We start from the raw sequence: 16,690 nt of genomic DNA on the forward strand, positions 1-16,690 counted from the left end.
AGAGGACCATGTACGATAGCAATTGGCGACACCACCATGAAATCACACATAAGTCTTTAAGATATATCTCGTAATTGAGAGACGGGTTTGACAATTGGTAAACACTCACTGCGACTATGTAGGCGCCGTTTCCCTTGCTTCTCACCGAAGACCCAGTCTGAGTTCAGTAATATGACCATCCAAATCTCCATAATCCCAGTACCAACTCAGAAGTTACTGATTGATGGCCGTAAACCAGTATTCTTTCCAAAGCTAAAGCGGAAGTCATCCGAGTGTCCCGCTCCCACTCAGGCAATGGACGAAACGGATTCAGATATAGAAATCAATGCTGACGATCAGTATTATCTCAATGCTCACCGACTCAAAGAGTGGCTGATTCATTGAAAGTCTCCAATGCCATTAATATGTCTGCGCTGTACTAGTAGGATCCAAGTACAAGCGCTTTTCCCGATCAGGGTCTCGACTGGACTTAAGTTAATATAAACTGGGGTGGCTCGGGATGGGAAAAAGTCGGTATTGGACCCATGAATATACTAGTCGAGATATTTATATCAATGAATATAATGTTGTTCTGTGCGTTTAGTGACTGTGGTTTCTGTTAATGTCGATTATTGATTTCAAAGCAGTGCTATTTAGTTTCTAGCGTACCCAAAAAGTCTCCACTCGTTATATCCGTGGTCTAAATACATCGTGTTATTATTAGCTGCCTGGAACAGTATCAGTTTGAAATGATTATCAGATCTCAGACCATGTACGTCACAATAGAGTTGGATAGTCAGGGCTCGGGAGCCAGGGTCCCGAACCTGAATTGCGTAAGCCACGAGTTTTGCTGTCTGCATGCAGAAAACATATGACAGATGCAAAGCGAACCAATCCTCTACCTTCACTTCATATTGCTGGTTCCTCATTCTCAATTATCAAAGAGTGGTGGCGTAGCGGAAGGTGTATTCCGGAAACTCCGTTAAAGTTTACTTAGGGTTACGTGTAGCAGTCTGAAACTCGGAGAAGATCCCGTGTCCAGTGGAGAGGGAAGGAAATTTCTCCGTCGAAAATAGGGCAAGCCACCAGAAGGTTAAGAGCCAACTGTTTGGTCCCTTCATTTATCGTAAGCGGCTCTTCAGATACACGAGCTCCACAGGACCCACTGTTTTAAGCTCATTTTTACCCCTTTTATACATTCCACAGCCAACACTGGCCATGTTCCACGTTTCCAGAACCGCAGCGCACATTCTGACCATTACCATTGAAGAAGAGTCTCTGGGTGTTTCGGATTTTAACTTTTTTTTACCGTTTTGGTTCCTTAAACGCTGGAGAGCTTCGCATGGACCCTGTTTAAAACTTCCTGTTCTCTTAGAGATCAGATCATCTGAAATGGACCCAATGGGTACCAGAAGATCATTACCTATTCATCCACGGAGTTTTATAGCCCTTTATTGTCTATATAACTATTGAATCCCGAATGACAAGCTATATAAGCCATGGGGTGGCCCATGGATAGCTCCTCATACCAAACACAACTCTGCCAACTACCAACTCCACACATTCATTCCAACCGTTTACTCTTTCGCTCCTTCTATCCAACCAAGTATTCACAATGAAGCTTTCCCTGAACCTTCTGCTCCTTCCCATGGCTCTCGGTGCCGCCATTGGCATCCGTGATGAGGGCCGCCGCGGCAACTACTCTGTTCCAGGCCTGGGCGAGCGCAAGCAGGCCATCGTCAGCGCTGGTGGTAACACCATGGACCTGGCCATTGCCATGTTGGAGAAGTAGGTTCTATTCTGTGATCTTTTTGAATGAGACATCAAAAATTATACTGACCCGCAAACGTTAAAGCGACAATATGGACCCCAGCACCTACCCCTACGGTAAGACCATATCCAGCTGAATCGCTTCCCATAAGCCAGATAATCTAACAGGAAACAGGTGACGGCAAGACCGGTGATGCCACCAACTTCGGTATCTTCAAGCAGAATTGGATGATGCTGCGCACTTCCGCCACTGAGTTCCTCGGTCAGAAGACTGAGGATGTCAAGAATGGCGAGGTCCTGAAGTAAGACACTTTACTCCGTAATTCCCGCAACAGGATCTGACATATCTGCAGCACCAACCTCGAAAAGGATATCAAGGCCCGCCACGACGGCGAGAAGAAGTACGGTTTCGATGTCTGGTACGCTGGTCACCGCAACGGCGCGTCCGGCCTCGAAAACCCCAACACCCAGGATATCAACAGTATGTTTCCCGGAAAATGGCATTTATCGCTATGCTAACTGGATGGATAGACTACAAGAGCGCCGTCAAGTGGATCAAGTCTCAGATCGAGAGTGACAAGAAGTACCAGAGCGACGACACCCGTTTCTGGGTTGATGTCGTTGCCATCTAAACTGTTCATCGACATGGTGGCTGTTCGCTAGGGAGACAAGACATGTGGCGGTTGTGTATTCGGCAGACTTCATTCTTTTTCTATATTTAGACTCCGGGACTGGTTCCCTGTCGCTCCTTTAGATTACTTTCTCCAATAGACCTTGCATATTTACCTATTCGTCAATAATTTGTCTGTCTGGAGATTAGTCAAATGGCTCCAGATGTATCGATAGGGCGCTAAACTACTTCGGGAGCCCGACATACACTAATAATTCTCGCGACTTAGCCGGGTTAGATAGACATTCAATGATTGCGAAATACTTTGAAAGCTTCATCTTAGATCACCTCTTCGCCATACTTCTTATGACCCAAGGCACCCCATCACACATCAAAGCAAGATGGCGACCTTGACTCCCGTCCCTGTGACACTTCCCCAAGACAAAGTCCCGACTAAACATAACGTCAGGGACATCGTCGGCATATTTCTGACGAACGAATGGCCATCTGTGGATCCAGAGACCTTGACCGTGTCATACCATGCATCGTTTGCCAACGCCCACTGTTCCGTGGAGCGACCGAGGCCCACAGCTGGCACACCTACCGAGCCCTTGAAGGTGTTCATCAAATTACATACTGACAACGGGGGGAGCCTCAAAATCTTCGAGCCTCTGGCACCAACGAAGCATGAGGAAGCACTTCTATGCTATGAGTACGGTCGAACCGGACTGGGAGCCAAAGTCTATGGATTCTTCAAGACACAGGATGGCATACTCGGGAGAATCGATGAGTTCCTGGATGCACGTAACTTGGAGCCGGAGGATGTTGAGGATTCGGTTATCAGAGCGGATGTTGCTAGAGGACTGGCAATGTTTCATGTCTTGGACACGTCACTGGAGAAAAAGGCGGTGGAATCGTACTATGAAGCTGTTATCAATGGACTCGGGAATTACTACATGATGGACAAGTTGAAGGCACTTGGGAAGGAAGGAGGTGTCAGTATCGACAAACTAGTTGACTATGACTTTGGGAGAAGGCTGAGAAATGTGGTGGATAAGCTGGAATTTATAGGAGGAAAGACCGGGTGGTGTATTCATGACATTCAGTTTATGAACGTCATGGTGAAAAATAACCCGAGGGAAGGAGAGAGCAAAGTTACCCTGATTGACTTTGAGTTCGTGATGCAGAACTACCGAGCATTTGACATCGGTGGACACTTCATGCAAAAGTTGTTCAAATGGTTTGACGAGGAGAGCCGGATAGCAGATTGCAGGAAATATACAGAGGAGGAAAAGAGACACTTCTGTGACGAGTATGCTAGACAGTGGAACGAAGTGACAGGTGATTCAGATACCGGGGATCAGGTGTTCCTGGAATCTGAATATGGATATTTGCTGGCCATCACTTTTGACATCCATAACATGCTTTGCTTCATGGCTGAACAAGATGACAAGGATCCCTTGAACCTGCTCGGGCTAAACAAGCTGTTCGATGAGTTTGTGGATCAGTATGCCAAACTTGATTTGGATGATTCATGATAGCGCTTGAATGAGATCGTTATTATCTTAACGAGACTATTTCTCTGTCCTGAAAAGAGAGTATAGGCTGATATCGACATGCCCAGTCGGAAAGACATGTCGATCATTATTCTAGTTCTGGCTGGCGAGCAAATGGCAGGGTTGGGATGAGATCCACCTCCCCGCCGCCTCGTATTCACATCCCATCCACCCTCTCTGTCATGTGTTCTTTGTCGCATGGTGGACGTGACATGATTTCACCTTCGCACCCTTCATACTGCCATGGCATCGTCTACTACCCCGTGCTTTGTCCATCATCCCGCCGAAATCATCCTGGAGGTGGCGTCGCATCTCAGCGTCTCCGACCTTAATGCCCTCATCCAGACAGCCCATCGTTTTCACGACCTCCTGTCGCAGGAGCTGTATGGCCGGGCGCCCACGCTGATTCGGAACGATGGCGACACGCCCCTGATCTGGGCGGCTGCGCAGGGCCGAGTCACCTGCGTCCAGAAGCTCGTGAGGCGAGACCCCAATCCAGCGAGACTCATCGATGGCCGGGCTGCCATTCATGAGGCCACGGCAGCAGGGCAAGAACAGACCGTCGCGGTCTTGCTGGAAGCCGGCGTGCCTGTCTCCCTGCCCGATAACGATGGCCACACGCCCCTCGAATGGGCGGTGACCCATGACGAGGAACTTGTCCTGCGCCGGCTTCTCGCGTCCGGCGCTGGGAATGTGACCAATCCATCGGAGGAGAATTGGGAGTGGGGATGCGCCTTGGAAGCGGCGGTGATGATGGGCCATGAATCATTAGCGAGGATTCTTCTCGAAGCTGGCGCCAGCATCGCCCGGGACCATCCGGCCTTCCCCATGATCCACGAGGCGATCAACTCCAGGCTACGCTTTGCCTCGTATCACGGACAATGCGAAATGATTAGCCTCCTACTAGAGTTTGATGCCGACGCGCATCTCCTTCGCCGGGGGAACCTGCTCCCGTTGCATATCGCGGCGTCACATGGACACATAGATGCAGTCCGGCTCCTGCTCCAGCACGGCGCTGATATCGCCAGCGTCGATGAGCAGGGAGATGCGGCCATCCACCACGCAGCCGCCGGGGGAAGTGTGGAGGTGGTGAAATTCCTGCTGGATCAAGGTATCCCGGTGGACGTGCGCGGGGACGCGGAAACCACTGTCTTATTGGCTGCGGTGATCTATCGACAGGCCGAGGTTATTCAGTTGCTGCTGGAAGCCGGAGCCGATGTGAATCTGGTCGAATCGGACGGGAATAACGCCCTCCATCTAGCCGCGTACTGTGGGACGATCGAGATCGTGGAATCACTACTCGCCCATGGTGCTGCGGTGGACGTGCTGGGACCGGATGATCGAACTGTTTTACATGTGGCCGCAGCGGGCGACAATCCGGATGTCGTCCCCTCGCTATGTCGCGCAGGCGTCGCGATCAATGCACTGGACGCGTCGGGAAACACGGCCCTTCATTTGGCGGCCCTTCACGGACGTACTGCTCTCACCCGCTTGCTTCTGGAGATGGGCGCAGACGTGTCCGTCTCGCCGGAGGATGGACGAACGGCGCTGCATTACGCTGCCTCAGTTGGCCAGGCAGACCTCCTACAGCTGCTGGTGGATGCTGGCGCCGAAGTAGGCGCCCTCCATAGCGATGAAGGTCATACGGCGCTGCATTATGCCGCCGTCAATGGAAGTGCCGACGCATTTCGGGTGCTTCTACGCGCGGCCGATGCCCAGAAGTTTGACTTGCTCAGCCCATGCTGGTGCGGAGGAACCGTCTTGTCCAAGGCCGCGAGAAAGGGTCACCGAGGCATTATTGAGTCGATGGTGGAAGAAGGCGTGGATGTGACGGCGTGCTATGATGGGTCGTCCGCCCTGCACGCAGCCGCGGCGGCTGGACAGACTGAACTCGTCGAGTTCCTGTTGTCCTTAGGAGCTGATCGGTTGCAACTGGACTGGTTCGGTCGATCCTCCATAGACTGGGCCGCTCGACATCCGCCGACGCTGGAGAAACTAACAGGAGATGCCCCTCTATCCGCTCCTTCATTCGATGAAGAGAGCCGGACATCAGCCCTAAGGGAAGGCATCACCATGCTTGCCACCCGAGCCCTAACGGAGGGAAAGTCGGTTTCGTACCGGCTGGGAAAGTGCCTGCTCTACATGAATGATGTCTCCGCGGCCCGTATGGCATTTCTGTACGATGCGAAGGTCGATCCTGGCTCCCAAGATAGTGCCTGGGCCGTGTGCGATCTCTGTAAAGGGAAGCCGACAGTCACAGAAGGACGATTTGTGTGTCAAACCTGTCCCGATATCGATTTTTGTGGTCAGTGTATGGACCAGTACTACCAGGAGAGGCTTCAAATCCGGTTGTGTGATGGACATCAATTTTTAGAGGTTCAGGCCTCTAGCGAAGAGCTCCTAGCTATACAGCCAAATGAATCCAGAGAGTCGTGGCTCCGCGGCCTCATTGCAATGTACGATAGTTCTACCTAGATATTTACAAAACATCAGTAAGCTTGGTATAGTGTATTGGTTAGAGAACGTTGGTTATAGCCAAGAGAGCGTTGCTATCACAACACTATCACAATGGCTCAATTCTATGAAGTGCATTTTGTCATAGCAAAGGGAAAAGTAGTTTAGGCTTTAGCGTATATAGACGGAGAGTACTCTCCTACCAGGATCACGGCGTTAGTGAGACAGAAGAACGATATATCTATAGTCTGTCTTAGTATTATGGCAGTTCGAAGACAAGGCGATCAATATATTAGCTGGATAGTGGCATCTCTTCTAGATGGTCTTAGGTGAATTTGAAAGAGAGAATATCTTTTTGGGTTTAAGATGAGAGGCTCTCTGATCGATTCATACACGAGGCATATGTGTTTTGCTACCGAACTAGTCACCTCGAGGTCATCTAAGCATGTCTGTAGAAAAAAGGAGGGGGGCTTTAGCAAGACCTTAAGAAAATTACAAAAAGGAAAAGGTTGGAAATCCCTCAGTCTAAGATAGCAGGGAAGGCCTATTAATCTATAACGAAGCAGCACTAGTCAATGCCCCACAGAAAGAAGTGGATCAAGCAGATCGCCTCTGCTCCTATGCGCTCGTCATGAGGCTATATTCAAAAAATCTCTAATATCTCCTATACTAACGCGAAAACGGCCTTGTCTATACCAATTCAAGCAAAACGCCGAGTTATCGTAGATGAATCCGTAAGTGTCGTTTGTGAAAGATAACGTATTAATCGAATAGAAGGACCATAGAGTATGACATGATATTCCTTAGAAAAAGCACAGACGTCTCTAATCAAGACCAAATTATAGATCACGGTCGAGGTAATCGCCAGAAGGGACCTTCAGCAATTGCATTTCTGTCATGGTGTCTTCTCTGGTTCCTGTCATCTCCACCCGAAGATAACGGGGAACTTAATGGAGACGCAGACGCCTGAAATGAAGGCGCAATGTCGCCCACACTACATGTGTCTGTCACCTCTGCTAGACAATTCTGAGCTAGAGCAAGGTTAGGTTGGATAGGAATCTTATCGGAGAAGTTCGCTGACTGAGCTAGCCATCTGTTCACGATAGCAGCCGCTTTACATGCCACCGGATAGCTATCATTCTCCGAGCAAACAGTCACAGAGTCATCGCCCGAGTCAATCAGAGTCACTTCGTCTCTATCCGGGTCAGGAAATAGCTCCGGGAACATGAAGTGCAAGCGCCGCTCAAGTCGATCCAATCGTTTTGATAATTCTTCCTTGGTTGTTCTGTATTCGTAGGTCAATGATCAGCTTAGGTTCATAGTATAAGAAACGAGATAACATATACAAACCTATCACTCTTCTGCCCTTCACTTTCCGTTAACACCGTTGATGGACAAGGGCCCCTGGTAGTCCGCCGGCGGCACACGCCAACTGTCTTCTTACAACAGCCTCGTCTATTCGATGGACATGACTGGTAGATAGATCTATTGTCACCCTATCAGGCTATTTAGTCGTCCTCCATGCAAAGATGCAACAACCTGTAAACAGGACAAGGTTATCTTTACCTTAATCTTCTTCCGCCGGCAGTCACTATCCGGGTCAGCAATTCCCTCCAAGCGAACATGTACGAAAGCACAACTTATCCCAAACTTACCCACTCTTTAACATAGTCCTCCCCCGTATCTGCCGTTTCTTGATAGGCCTGTCCGGTTCGCGGTCACTAGGGGAGTCATACACAGGGTGCTTAGCGCCTGTTGGGTGGCAGGTAGTTATATCGCTCAGGTGTTGTGTCATTGTAATTTATGGGATTCTGAATCTTGTTTGTATTCTGACATGGTTCGCCTTGGTAGTTGTGCGTCGCTCATTTGTACTATTGGTAGATAGTCAGTAAGCGTGGCGTGGCGTTCCGCCACTCGGTACGATTAGTCAATTTCGGGATTACCGGAGTTGATGCCTGCGAGGATGACGATTATAAGCTTGTCATACTGTCGGATATATCGGATAATATGGATTCAAAATAGTGATATAATTGTTAAAATCCTTTTGTACAAGCTTGATTGTTGTGCCGAATGGCCATTATTAGGCACGGAATTATCGGAACTAGGGACGGAAGGTCGGGACAAGGCCGGAGATCCGGCTGTAGTTTTTTATTATCTCATATCATAGATTTTCTAGGGTTCTGGGAATTTTGGTTATTGTATGGGTTTGTAGTATTTATATATATGGTTCTTGTTTATAGTTACTGGCTTGATCAGCATGTTGATTTGACGATTTGTTTGAGATTGTATGTACTATGTGAAGTGCATCGAGTGTCACCATAATCGTTCTTAACAAAACAAACTATATCATATTCAACTCATTAACTAGTACGTATCATCGACACTATTACATTATACTAGACAGGAATATACAGTAAATCATCAACAAACATGGAACATAAATCACAAAGCACTAATAGAGATGCGCTTGGCTCCGGCATTGCCATTCAACAATGCCGATCCACTGGTCTGTCTCAGATTGTTGTGGTGCGTCTCCAGGTCCTCGACATCCAAACTGAACCGACGGGGTCGCTCCCACACGCCAACGTTCTCATCAGCACCAGTCACCGCTTCGAGCTGTTCCGACGAAAGGCCGAACTTGGTGGCGATCTGCTGCACCCGTTCTTGTGCGGCCGCTGCATCGATGGTACCAGTCTGGCCCTCCTTGGCAAGACGGGCGTGCGCATGTTGAAGCAGCTCTAGATGCTGTGTAACAGCCTCGATGGCGCCTTCCTGGCGGTCGGTTTGACTGTTGAGAAGCTCGGCCAAGGCAGATTCGTGCAACGCTGCTGCAGCTAGATGGTTACCCGAGGCCGTGTATAGGCCGGATAGCAGCTTGGTCATCTCTAGAGTGACGGGGTCACAATTGCCCCAGACCTGGCGAAGGTTGTAGCAGATGTCTTTACCAAGCTGAATGGCGGATGAGACGCGACCGCGGCAGAAACGTGTTTCGACTAGTCGGCGTCCGATCCAGACAACGGCTGGGAGTGACCAGGTCTTTTGAACAATACGCGAGGTCCAAAGTTCGGTAAGAATGGCCTGGCTTGTTAGTATATCCCTTGTTCTGTATTGTAGTCAAGTACATACCTCCAAATCCTCGAACATTTCATGTTCACCCAAGACAGTAACAAGGTCATTGAGCTCTGCGAAAGGGAGCTCAGTGAACTCCAGTGGAAGCTCTTTGGTCTTGGTCATAATTTCCTGTAGCAGCATCTGAGACTCCAGTGACATATTCTTTGCAGTTGCCTCTTCGGTGCATTTCTTAGTCTGGTATCCGTTCAAGTACATGCAGAGCTTGATAGCAGTGAAAATGCTTTCCGGACTACGCAATCCATCGGTTAGATGCACAAAGGAATGGAACACTCCGGTCACATCTGCTGCGTCCTGGAATTGCGCACGGTCGCAAAGGTCCTTCACCATACGCATAGTTGAAGTGACTATATTAATATTAGAGTCATCCTGAAGTGATTCCCGCCTGCAAAGCGCGTAGAATTGCTGCACGGCATCCTTCTTCCGGAGCGGCTGTGCAACAGACAGGGTGTTGCAGAAGTAATCATACAGCCTGCTCTGGGTATCCTGAGCGGAGCTGTAGCGCTTCTGGTTCGTTTGAAGCGTGTAGAGCTTCTCGCCAGCTGCAAGAGTAGACATGAGATCGTGGCTGGACAGACTTCGCTGGAATGCATTGTAGACCTGACCCTCACGAGACAGTTCGTCAAGAACTTGCTTCGACGAGCGCTGCTTACCAAAGACCTCCTCGAACGCAGCGACGAAGACGGCCGGACGGTACTCATTGAGGGATTGGCGTTGAGCGGCAGGTGTCTCGTTAATTACACGTTGGTGCAGATCATCAATCAGTCGGTTGCCCTCATCAATGTAGCCTAGCTCCAGATAGATCTCAGCTAGTCTGTGAGCACGATCAACCAACGCTTCATGGTTAGCAGTAACGTGCACCACTTCGTCGACATGGTCATCGAGCAAAGCTGCGCCCTGACGCCGAGATTCAGGAGACTTTTGGATGGCATGCATTCGGGCAATCTCGCGCAACCACAAAAGTGTGGTCGGAGCGGAGAGCCCCTGCTGTTGCTTGGCCAACGCTAGCTCCTCAGCATACAGGGAACGCGCGGGTTCCGAGTTGTCCTTCTGGCGAAGATACAGCTGCGCCATCTGGTGCTTTATGCTAATTGGGAGGGGCTCGGACATATCGGGTAGAGCACGCGAGCTTTCCGTGGGCGACACCCAGTCATGAGTATTCAGTACTTGGTGGTAGTTGTTAATCGCCTCCCCGACATGCTGATCGCTATCCGCGCAGAGAGCAGCAAGTGTAAGGGTTGCATCGCGTGTTCGTGCGTCGGTCGGGCCATACAACTTGCGGCATAGCTGCTGGTGCTGGGATGCGACCTGGTACCGTTCTGCGTGGCTTCCTTGTGCAGCCTTATTGTTCAGAAGTTCCATATAGCCAGTGTAAGTCTTGGGTAGTAGCCCCTCGAGCAGGGCACGGTCATAGCCATCCTTTTCATCAAATCTTACAAGGGTAGGCCACAGATGACGGTAAACCTCGAGGGCTGAATCCCACTGTTTATTCTGCACGTAGATGTTGACCAGGGCCACTGCAGCCTTGACACCAGAAGAGCTAACTTTACCGTCGCGGACACAGGCATCATAAATGTGACGATAGCTGTTCTCAGCTTCGGCTCGTTTATCCAGTCGCAAGGCCAAATCACCTTCATAGTATCGAGTGTCGATTGTATGTTTGTCGTGGTCGCCGAGTCGGGATCCAAAGAACTCACTGACCTGATGAAGGAGAACCAGTGCCTTTTCAAACTGGAAGGTAGTCTCGTAAAACTCAACCACGGTCTTCACCACAGCCGTGACTGAGGGGACAGCCACCTGATCTGCCGTGATAGACGCCCTGAAAGCATTACCATATACCACGGAAGCAGTGTTTATGTCCAGGCGGCGGAACAAACAATACGCATGATCCAGGGCCAAGTTCGCCAGAATAGGAGCCTCACTTGAAGCAAACTTGGCCTTCGACTGGGGATCTTCCACTGTGGGCCATGCATGCTTCAATACTGCCCACGCAGTGTCACTACCCTTACGCCATTCCTCGTCACGAATGTGTTGTGTTGCGAGTTGGTGGCAGAGCGTTAACAGTGGCAAGGTCCGTTTCTCAGCTCCTGCAGAGGCTATAGAATCGATCCAACCGGGAAGGAGCTTACTCTCCTCGGGGGATAAAGCTCCCATATTTTCCACATTACCCTGGGTTGGGAGAGATACCCTGGCCAGTGACTCTGCCAGAGTAACAGCCTCTGGTGAATACTGTTGGCCACTAGCTTGGTAATATTTCCAGATCTGCAGCGACAATGCGCGATCCATATCATCCAAGCCCATTTCGCGTGCTTCGACGCGTAATTCCTCGGCCCGTGAGGCCATCTCCGGAGATCGGACACCACCCTCAGCCTCTAAGTCTGCTGACAGTTGGCGGAGAATGGTACTTGCTTCATCGGGTCGTCCCTGGCGGCGCAGAAACTGTGAGTAGTAGAAAGCGACCTTTGTCTTCTGATCCCAGGCGGGGCTCGTGTCGAGATTGCGCGCTGAAAGGCCTGACCAGAGTCGGGTCAAAACAGCTTCGGCCTTGGCGGGCTGCCTGCTATCTTCGTACATCTGAGCCAGTTGTAGCGAGTAGGCAACACGACGGGGATCGGTCGCATCCATAGAGCGCATCATGGTCTCATACTTGTTGCGTGCAATTTCTAGAGCCATCTCATCGGGTGGCGCTATGTTGAAATGTTGAGTGAGGAAGTCAGCCGCCTGCATCGCTTCGGACGAATGGGAGCCATATGTCATGACCGTCTGTCGGTAGAACTGCTTTGAAACATCGTATGCAGCATCTTCTTGATTATTATCTCTGTAAGATTTAACCAGACGGTCAAGATACTGCAGGCGTTGGGCAAAGCTAATATCGGATGAATCCCATCCAGACAGTGCCATATCACGCAACGCGTCAGTCTTGAAACCGGCTACTTGGTCCGCCTTACCGCGGCCCTCAGGAGTGGCTACCAGGAGCTGCTCCAATTCGCGGGTGGTGGGATCCGATGGACCAAGCTGGGAGCGGCTACGTATCCAGGCCTCATACAGATGATCATTAGCCCAGGAAGCCTTCGCCATGTCTGCTGCACGTGCGCTGAGGATCAGACTCTGCAGCAAGGCGGGCGAATCGCCGCCCAGCACACTGCGGCGTACTGTAACAGCTAAGCGGTACAGTTCTACAATACTGGATCGAGAAAACTGAGACTCGCGGTTGGTAAGCTCCAGCTGAGCAAATAGGACTGAATCCGGCATGGCCTGACGGAAGGGCTTTGGAAAGTTGAGCTCCTCGCGTTTAGAGCTAGCAATTGGAGATGCTAACATATGGGAAAGCCAGTAGCGAGCCGTGTACTCCAGCAAAGTATATGCGTCTAGATAGCGGTCACGAGCAGTGACGCGAAGCTTGTCCCAGGCAACCGCAACCTCATCAGTGATCGACTTGCGGACCCAAGCCAACGAACGTATCAATAGATCATAGTGGGCTTCAGATAGCGAGAAGGGCACCTCTTGGCCCATCAGAGCCCGAGCCTGGATGTGGTCGCGAACTAGATGATGCTTGAAGGTGACAAATCCATCATGGACGGAGATCAATCGAGCTAGAGGCTGGAAAACTTCGCGTTCGGTATTCGATGTGCGAGACGTAATATTCAGCGTCTTCAAATCCACCGCTAGTAGCTGTTCTATCTCCTGGATGCGTAAGGGACGCTCCGCAGCCAAAAGCCAGGCAAGAAGACTTTGGGTTCCTACGCGGTTGAGGTCAATGCTGCGTATATGTCGATCAATCAGGTCACCCAAGGTGTGTGGAGAGGCCTTCACTGCAGATTGCATTTCATTAAAAGTTGATAGGTTTCGGATAGCCTCAAGGGTGAGCTGAGCCCACACAAAACATCCCTGCGCGCGGGGAACGATTGCCGCTGCTAACGAATCCCGTTGTGATGTATCAAGACCAGAAAATGCAGCATCGGATGTCATCATATCAACTAAAGTTGCATGAAGGTCTTGCTGTGTCAAGGAGACATTCATTGAAATCTGTTGCGTCGTGGTTGCCTCCCGCATGGGCATTTGTGCAGCAGCAAGCGGTCGACTGAACACGATAAGCTTGGACGGCGTATTGCGCTCAGAAACAGCATCTTGAAGGCGTTGCAGGAAGGGGCCGACGGTGACTTCCGAATGTTTGATCTGGTCAACGCCGTCTACCACTAGCATAAAATGCATGTTTGACTGTAACGCTATGCGAATAGCGGTCCATAGCTGCTCCTCCACTTGCGGGTCTGGCGCTCCAGTCACAGCAAGTTCAAGGGCATTCATAACGCCGGACAGAATGGACTCATAGGTCTTTCGACTAGCGACACAGAGATCGAGAATCTGAGTTAAAAGACCCTTAAGGATGCTTAACGGCAATGTTGTGATAGGTACATCTGATCTGATTGAGACAGGAATGACGTTCCAAATATCAAATTCGGAGGATACCTGCAACTTTTCCATTGTCCACTGGGCCAATGCGCTCTTCCCTGAGCCAGGATTGCCAGTGACCAGCAGCATATTGCGCCGGTTAATGGTGAATGTAGTCAAATGTGGATCAAACCATGCAAATGAGCCATCAGCCAACGAATGATTGTGGCCTTCGAGCAACATGTGCAGGGGACGATCTTGTAGCTCGAGGAATTGATAAATGGCAGCGAGGTCTAAGGGGGTTTGTTGTTTAGGTGCCCCGGTAGCCAAAGCGACTTGCGACATCCGGCGCCAGTGAGTGGTAAATCGATTGAAGTAGCAGAAGAACGAGCGGTTCACGGCCTCGCTCATGGATTGCCAGTGCTGTGAGCGCTCTGCTTCGCGGTATTCCATGGTGACATGCAGAACAAGTTGTAGCACGTGGGCATAGATCTCTGTAACCTCATGTTGTAGGGCTCGGTAGGTCTGAAAGTAGCTTTCCTGCTGAAGAAGCAATGAAATTCCCAGTGTCACCCTGCCATACTGTCCGAATAGACTATCGATGACGTCGACGTGCTCAATGCCCAGCTATTATGGTCAGTCACCCTTGCAACAATTAGAGCCAACCTTTTTTAATCACGACTCACCTCAAGTTGTAACAAAATAGCGCCCCAGATCATCATGGCTGCCTCGTCTGCTCCGTCCATAAAGCCGGCCACGGAGTCCCTCAATGAGCCGACCGCAAAGGCTAAGCGCGAAGCTCGGTGTAGAGCACCATCCAATCTACTGCCATCAGGCGGCATGCGTCGTAGTCTCTCAGCGGCAATGGCATCGAAAAATACATCAACGGTCGGAGATTTTGTCAGAATCTCATTTGGGGACATCCCTAACCGCGTTGGACACTCTTTGGAGACATTCTCAAGTGCCTCCCGAAGGAGTGGCTGCGGGCTAGAGTCCCCATTGGCAGCAGTATTTTCCGTCACGTATGAGGAAGACATGCTGTCCAAGTGGTTTACTCAATGATGAGGTGCATTAATTAGGCATTCAGTACATACACATGTACAGTTGAGAAATGGTTTTCATAGATGCGATATGTCCGCGACAGTCCTTGTTAAGTGCAGACACTGGTTGTCTCCAGTACTCCATGCAATCCTGACATCATGAGAAAGATTCCCCATGTATTTATTCCAAGGCTCATCATCGATTCTCGATTTCTATAAGGACCGTGGTTCATTGAAGTTAATTGAGCGAAAGATCAATACTGATTGTCGGATATTCGAGGGAGGAGCAAGGGCACAAGGAGAAGTACAAGTTATTGGCGTAGTCGTGGTGTCATAAGAAATCATCGTACCCATTGGGACTATTCAATGTTTGGTTCAATGCGTCATGGGCCAATGTTCTGAGGGTTTGTAGTCGTTGATGTCGATGACATCACAGGCCTCGGTTTAGCCGTCGAAACATGTGAGATCTGGTTTGAAAAGGACTCAGCAAAGTATTCGGATTGGCTGAGATAAACAGTTAAAGTTTGTTCATAATGCTTTAATAAGTTCGTTCTGATTCTCTTCAGAATGTGTGTCGTGGTTGGCGTTGGAGAATGATACATGCCTCACTGATCATTACCACTAGTACTACTTGCAGTAGTGTAAAATCGAATCGGGGTTACCATACCGGATGCCGGCTATGTCTATCATTGGCCAGTAATTTACTTGATGTAAAAAGAAGCCAATCAGTAGACGTTGAATCAGGGCGGTAGGTATCGATCACTCATATATACGAAACGTCCATTGTAGCTACATCTGTACAACATGGGGAAACCAGCATAGCTGGAGCTTAAGCTGTCACAGAACTAGCGAAACTTGCCAATATTTGTCCTTATAATAAGAATGTATACAGTCTATTAGTTGCGCTAGCCTTGAATGCTGAGAGGTTACTTGGTTGATTCTTATAAGACCGCCCAATCGAATCTCTCAGGGCGGAGATGACATGCTGGACATCCTGGTCGTGGCACTCGGTTGCTGTAGTTAGAATATTAACTTAATTGTAGAATTCCACAAGGGAAATACATCTCCAAAGAACTTTGATGAGTGGAGCAAAGTCCTTTCAACAATGACCCACTCTGTGGCTATATCAAGTGACAAAAAGACCGGAGAACTAAGCCAAGCTCACCTTCCAACCTTGAAATGTGTCTCGATATCAACGGAGCGTCAGTCTGAAGGTCTAAATTTTATTGGTTGAAGTCCTATTCAATCAAAAAAAAAAAAAAAAAAAAAAAAAAAAACTATTTAGGGGGCCGGGTGGTTAGTATTTATCTGATGGTAGGGCCCCATCCATATAAATCTATAATTACCTTTTGGTAGTCAAATGGCCCCTAATCTGCACAATGTGTCAAGAGTGTTTCAAGACCAAGCACACACCTCATCCATCAATACATACACGTCACAATAGATTGGAAAGATCAGTCTAGATCCATGCGATCCAACATTACACCTTCCATCAACTTTATACTCATTCCTATTCAGAGTTTCGGAAATGATTCCCTATCGGCCCTCACCTGACTAGTATTAGTAAACAACAGGAACTAGAACCCGACAGCGAGGTTCAAGTATAGCCTTTCCCAAAGCCGTAACCAAGGTTACTAACCATACTCAACCGTAGGTGTACTCTGGAATAAGTATATACACCAGTCAAATCCGTGGTCGAAATGTACTAAAGCTAATGTACGAGACAATTCCAGGGAGTATAGTTATATGGCAAAGATGCCGAG

At 49.4% G+C, this 16,690-nt stretch overlaps 5 protein-coding genes across 5 annotated transcripts; 3 read left to right on the forward strand and 2 right to left on the reverse strand.

Moving 5' to 3' along the window:
* The first annotated feature begins 1,143 nt into the window (after nucleotides 1–1,143).
* F9C07_2283936 (uncharacterized protein) lies at nucleotides 1,144–2,672 on the forward strand. Its single transcript, XM_041292321.2, has 5 exons — nucleotides 1,144–1,767; nucleotides 1,835–1,866; nucleotides 1,925–2,051; nucleotides 2,103–2,230; nucleotides 2,281–2,672. Exons 1-5 carry the CDS (start codon nucleotides 1,595–1,597, stop codon nucleotides 2,379–2,381), a joined length of 561 nt encoding a protein of 186 aa, XP_041146718.1. The 5' UTR covers nucleotides 1,144–1,594; the 3' UTR covers nucleotides 2,382–2,672.
* Nucleotides 2,673–8,400, forward strand: F9C07_2283937 (ankyrin repeat-containing protein). Its single transcript, XM_041286064.2, has one exon. It carries the CDS (start codon nucleotides 4,159–4,161, stop codon nucleotides 6,388–6,390), a length of 2,232 nt encoding a protein of 743 aa, XP_041146720.1. The 5' UTR covers nucleotides 2,673–4,158; the 3' UTR covers nucleotides 6,391–8,400.
* F9C07_10444 (putative choline/ethanolamine kinase) lies at nucleotides 2,761–3,897 on the forward strand (the record flags this gene model as incomplete). Its single annotated transcript, XM_041286063.1, has 1 exon — nucleotides 2,761–3,897. One exon carries the CDS (start codon nucleotides 2,761–2,763, stop codon nucleotides 3,895–3,897), a length of 1,137 nt encoding a protein of 378 aa, XP_041146719.1.
* F9C07_2107045 (uncharacterized protein) lies at nucleotides 7,216–8,164 on the reverse strand (the record flags this gene model as incomplete). The annotated part of the gene is made up of 2 exons (XM_071509017.1): nucleotides 7,216–7,654; nucleotides 8,025–8,164. The coding sequence occupies 2 exons, from the start codon at nucleotides 8,162–8,164 to the stop codon at nucleotides 7,216–7,218; spliced, it is 579 nt and encodes a 192-aa protein (XP_071366659.1).
* A 288-nt stretch (nucleotides 8,401–8,688) lies between the features above and the next one.
* F9C07_2283939 (NACHT domain protein) lies at nucleotides 8,689–15,786 on the reverse strand. The gene is made up of 3 exons (XM_041292311.2): nucleotides 14,574–15,786; nucleotides 9,496–14,514; nucleotides 8,689–9,447 (listed from the first exon to the last, which is right to left on the reverse strand). Exons 1-3 carry the CDS (start codon nucleotides 14,922–14,924, stop codon nucleotides 8,812–8,814), a joined length of 6,006 nt encoding a protein of 2,001 aa, XP_041146721.1. The 5' UTR covers nucleotides 14,925–15,786; the 3' UTR covers nucleotides 8,689–8,811.
* Nucleotides 15,787–16,690: the final 904 nt, after the last annotated feature.

Source organism: Aspergillus flavus, chromosome 4, assembly GCF_009017415.1.
Source record: "Aspergillus flavus chromosome 4, complete sequence".
NCBI classification, from domain to species: Eukaryota; Fungi; Ascomycota; class Eurotiomycetes; order Eurotiales; family Aspergillaceae; genus Aspergillus; species Aspergillus flavus.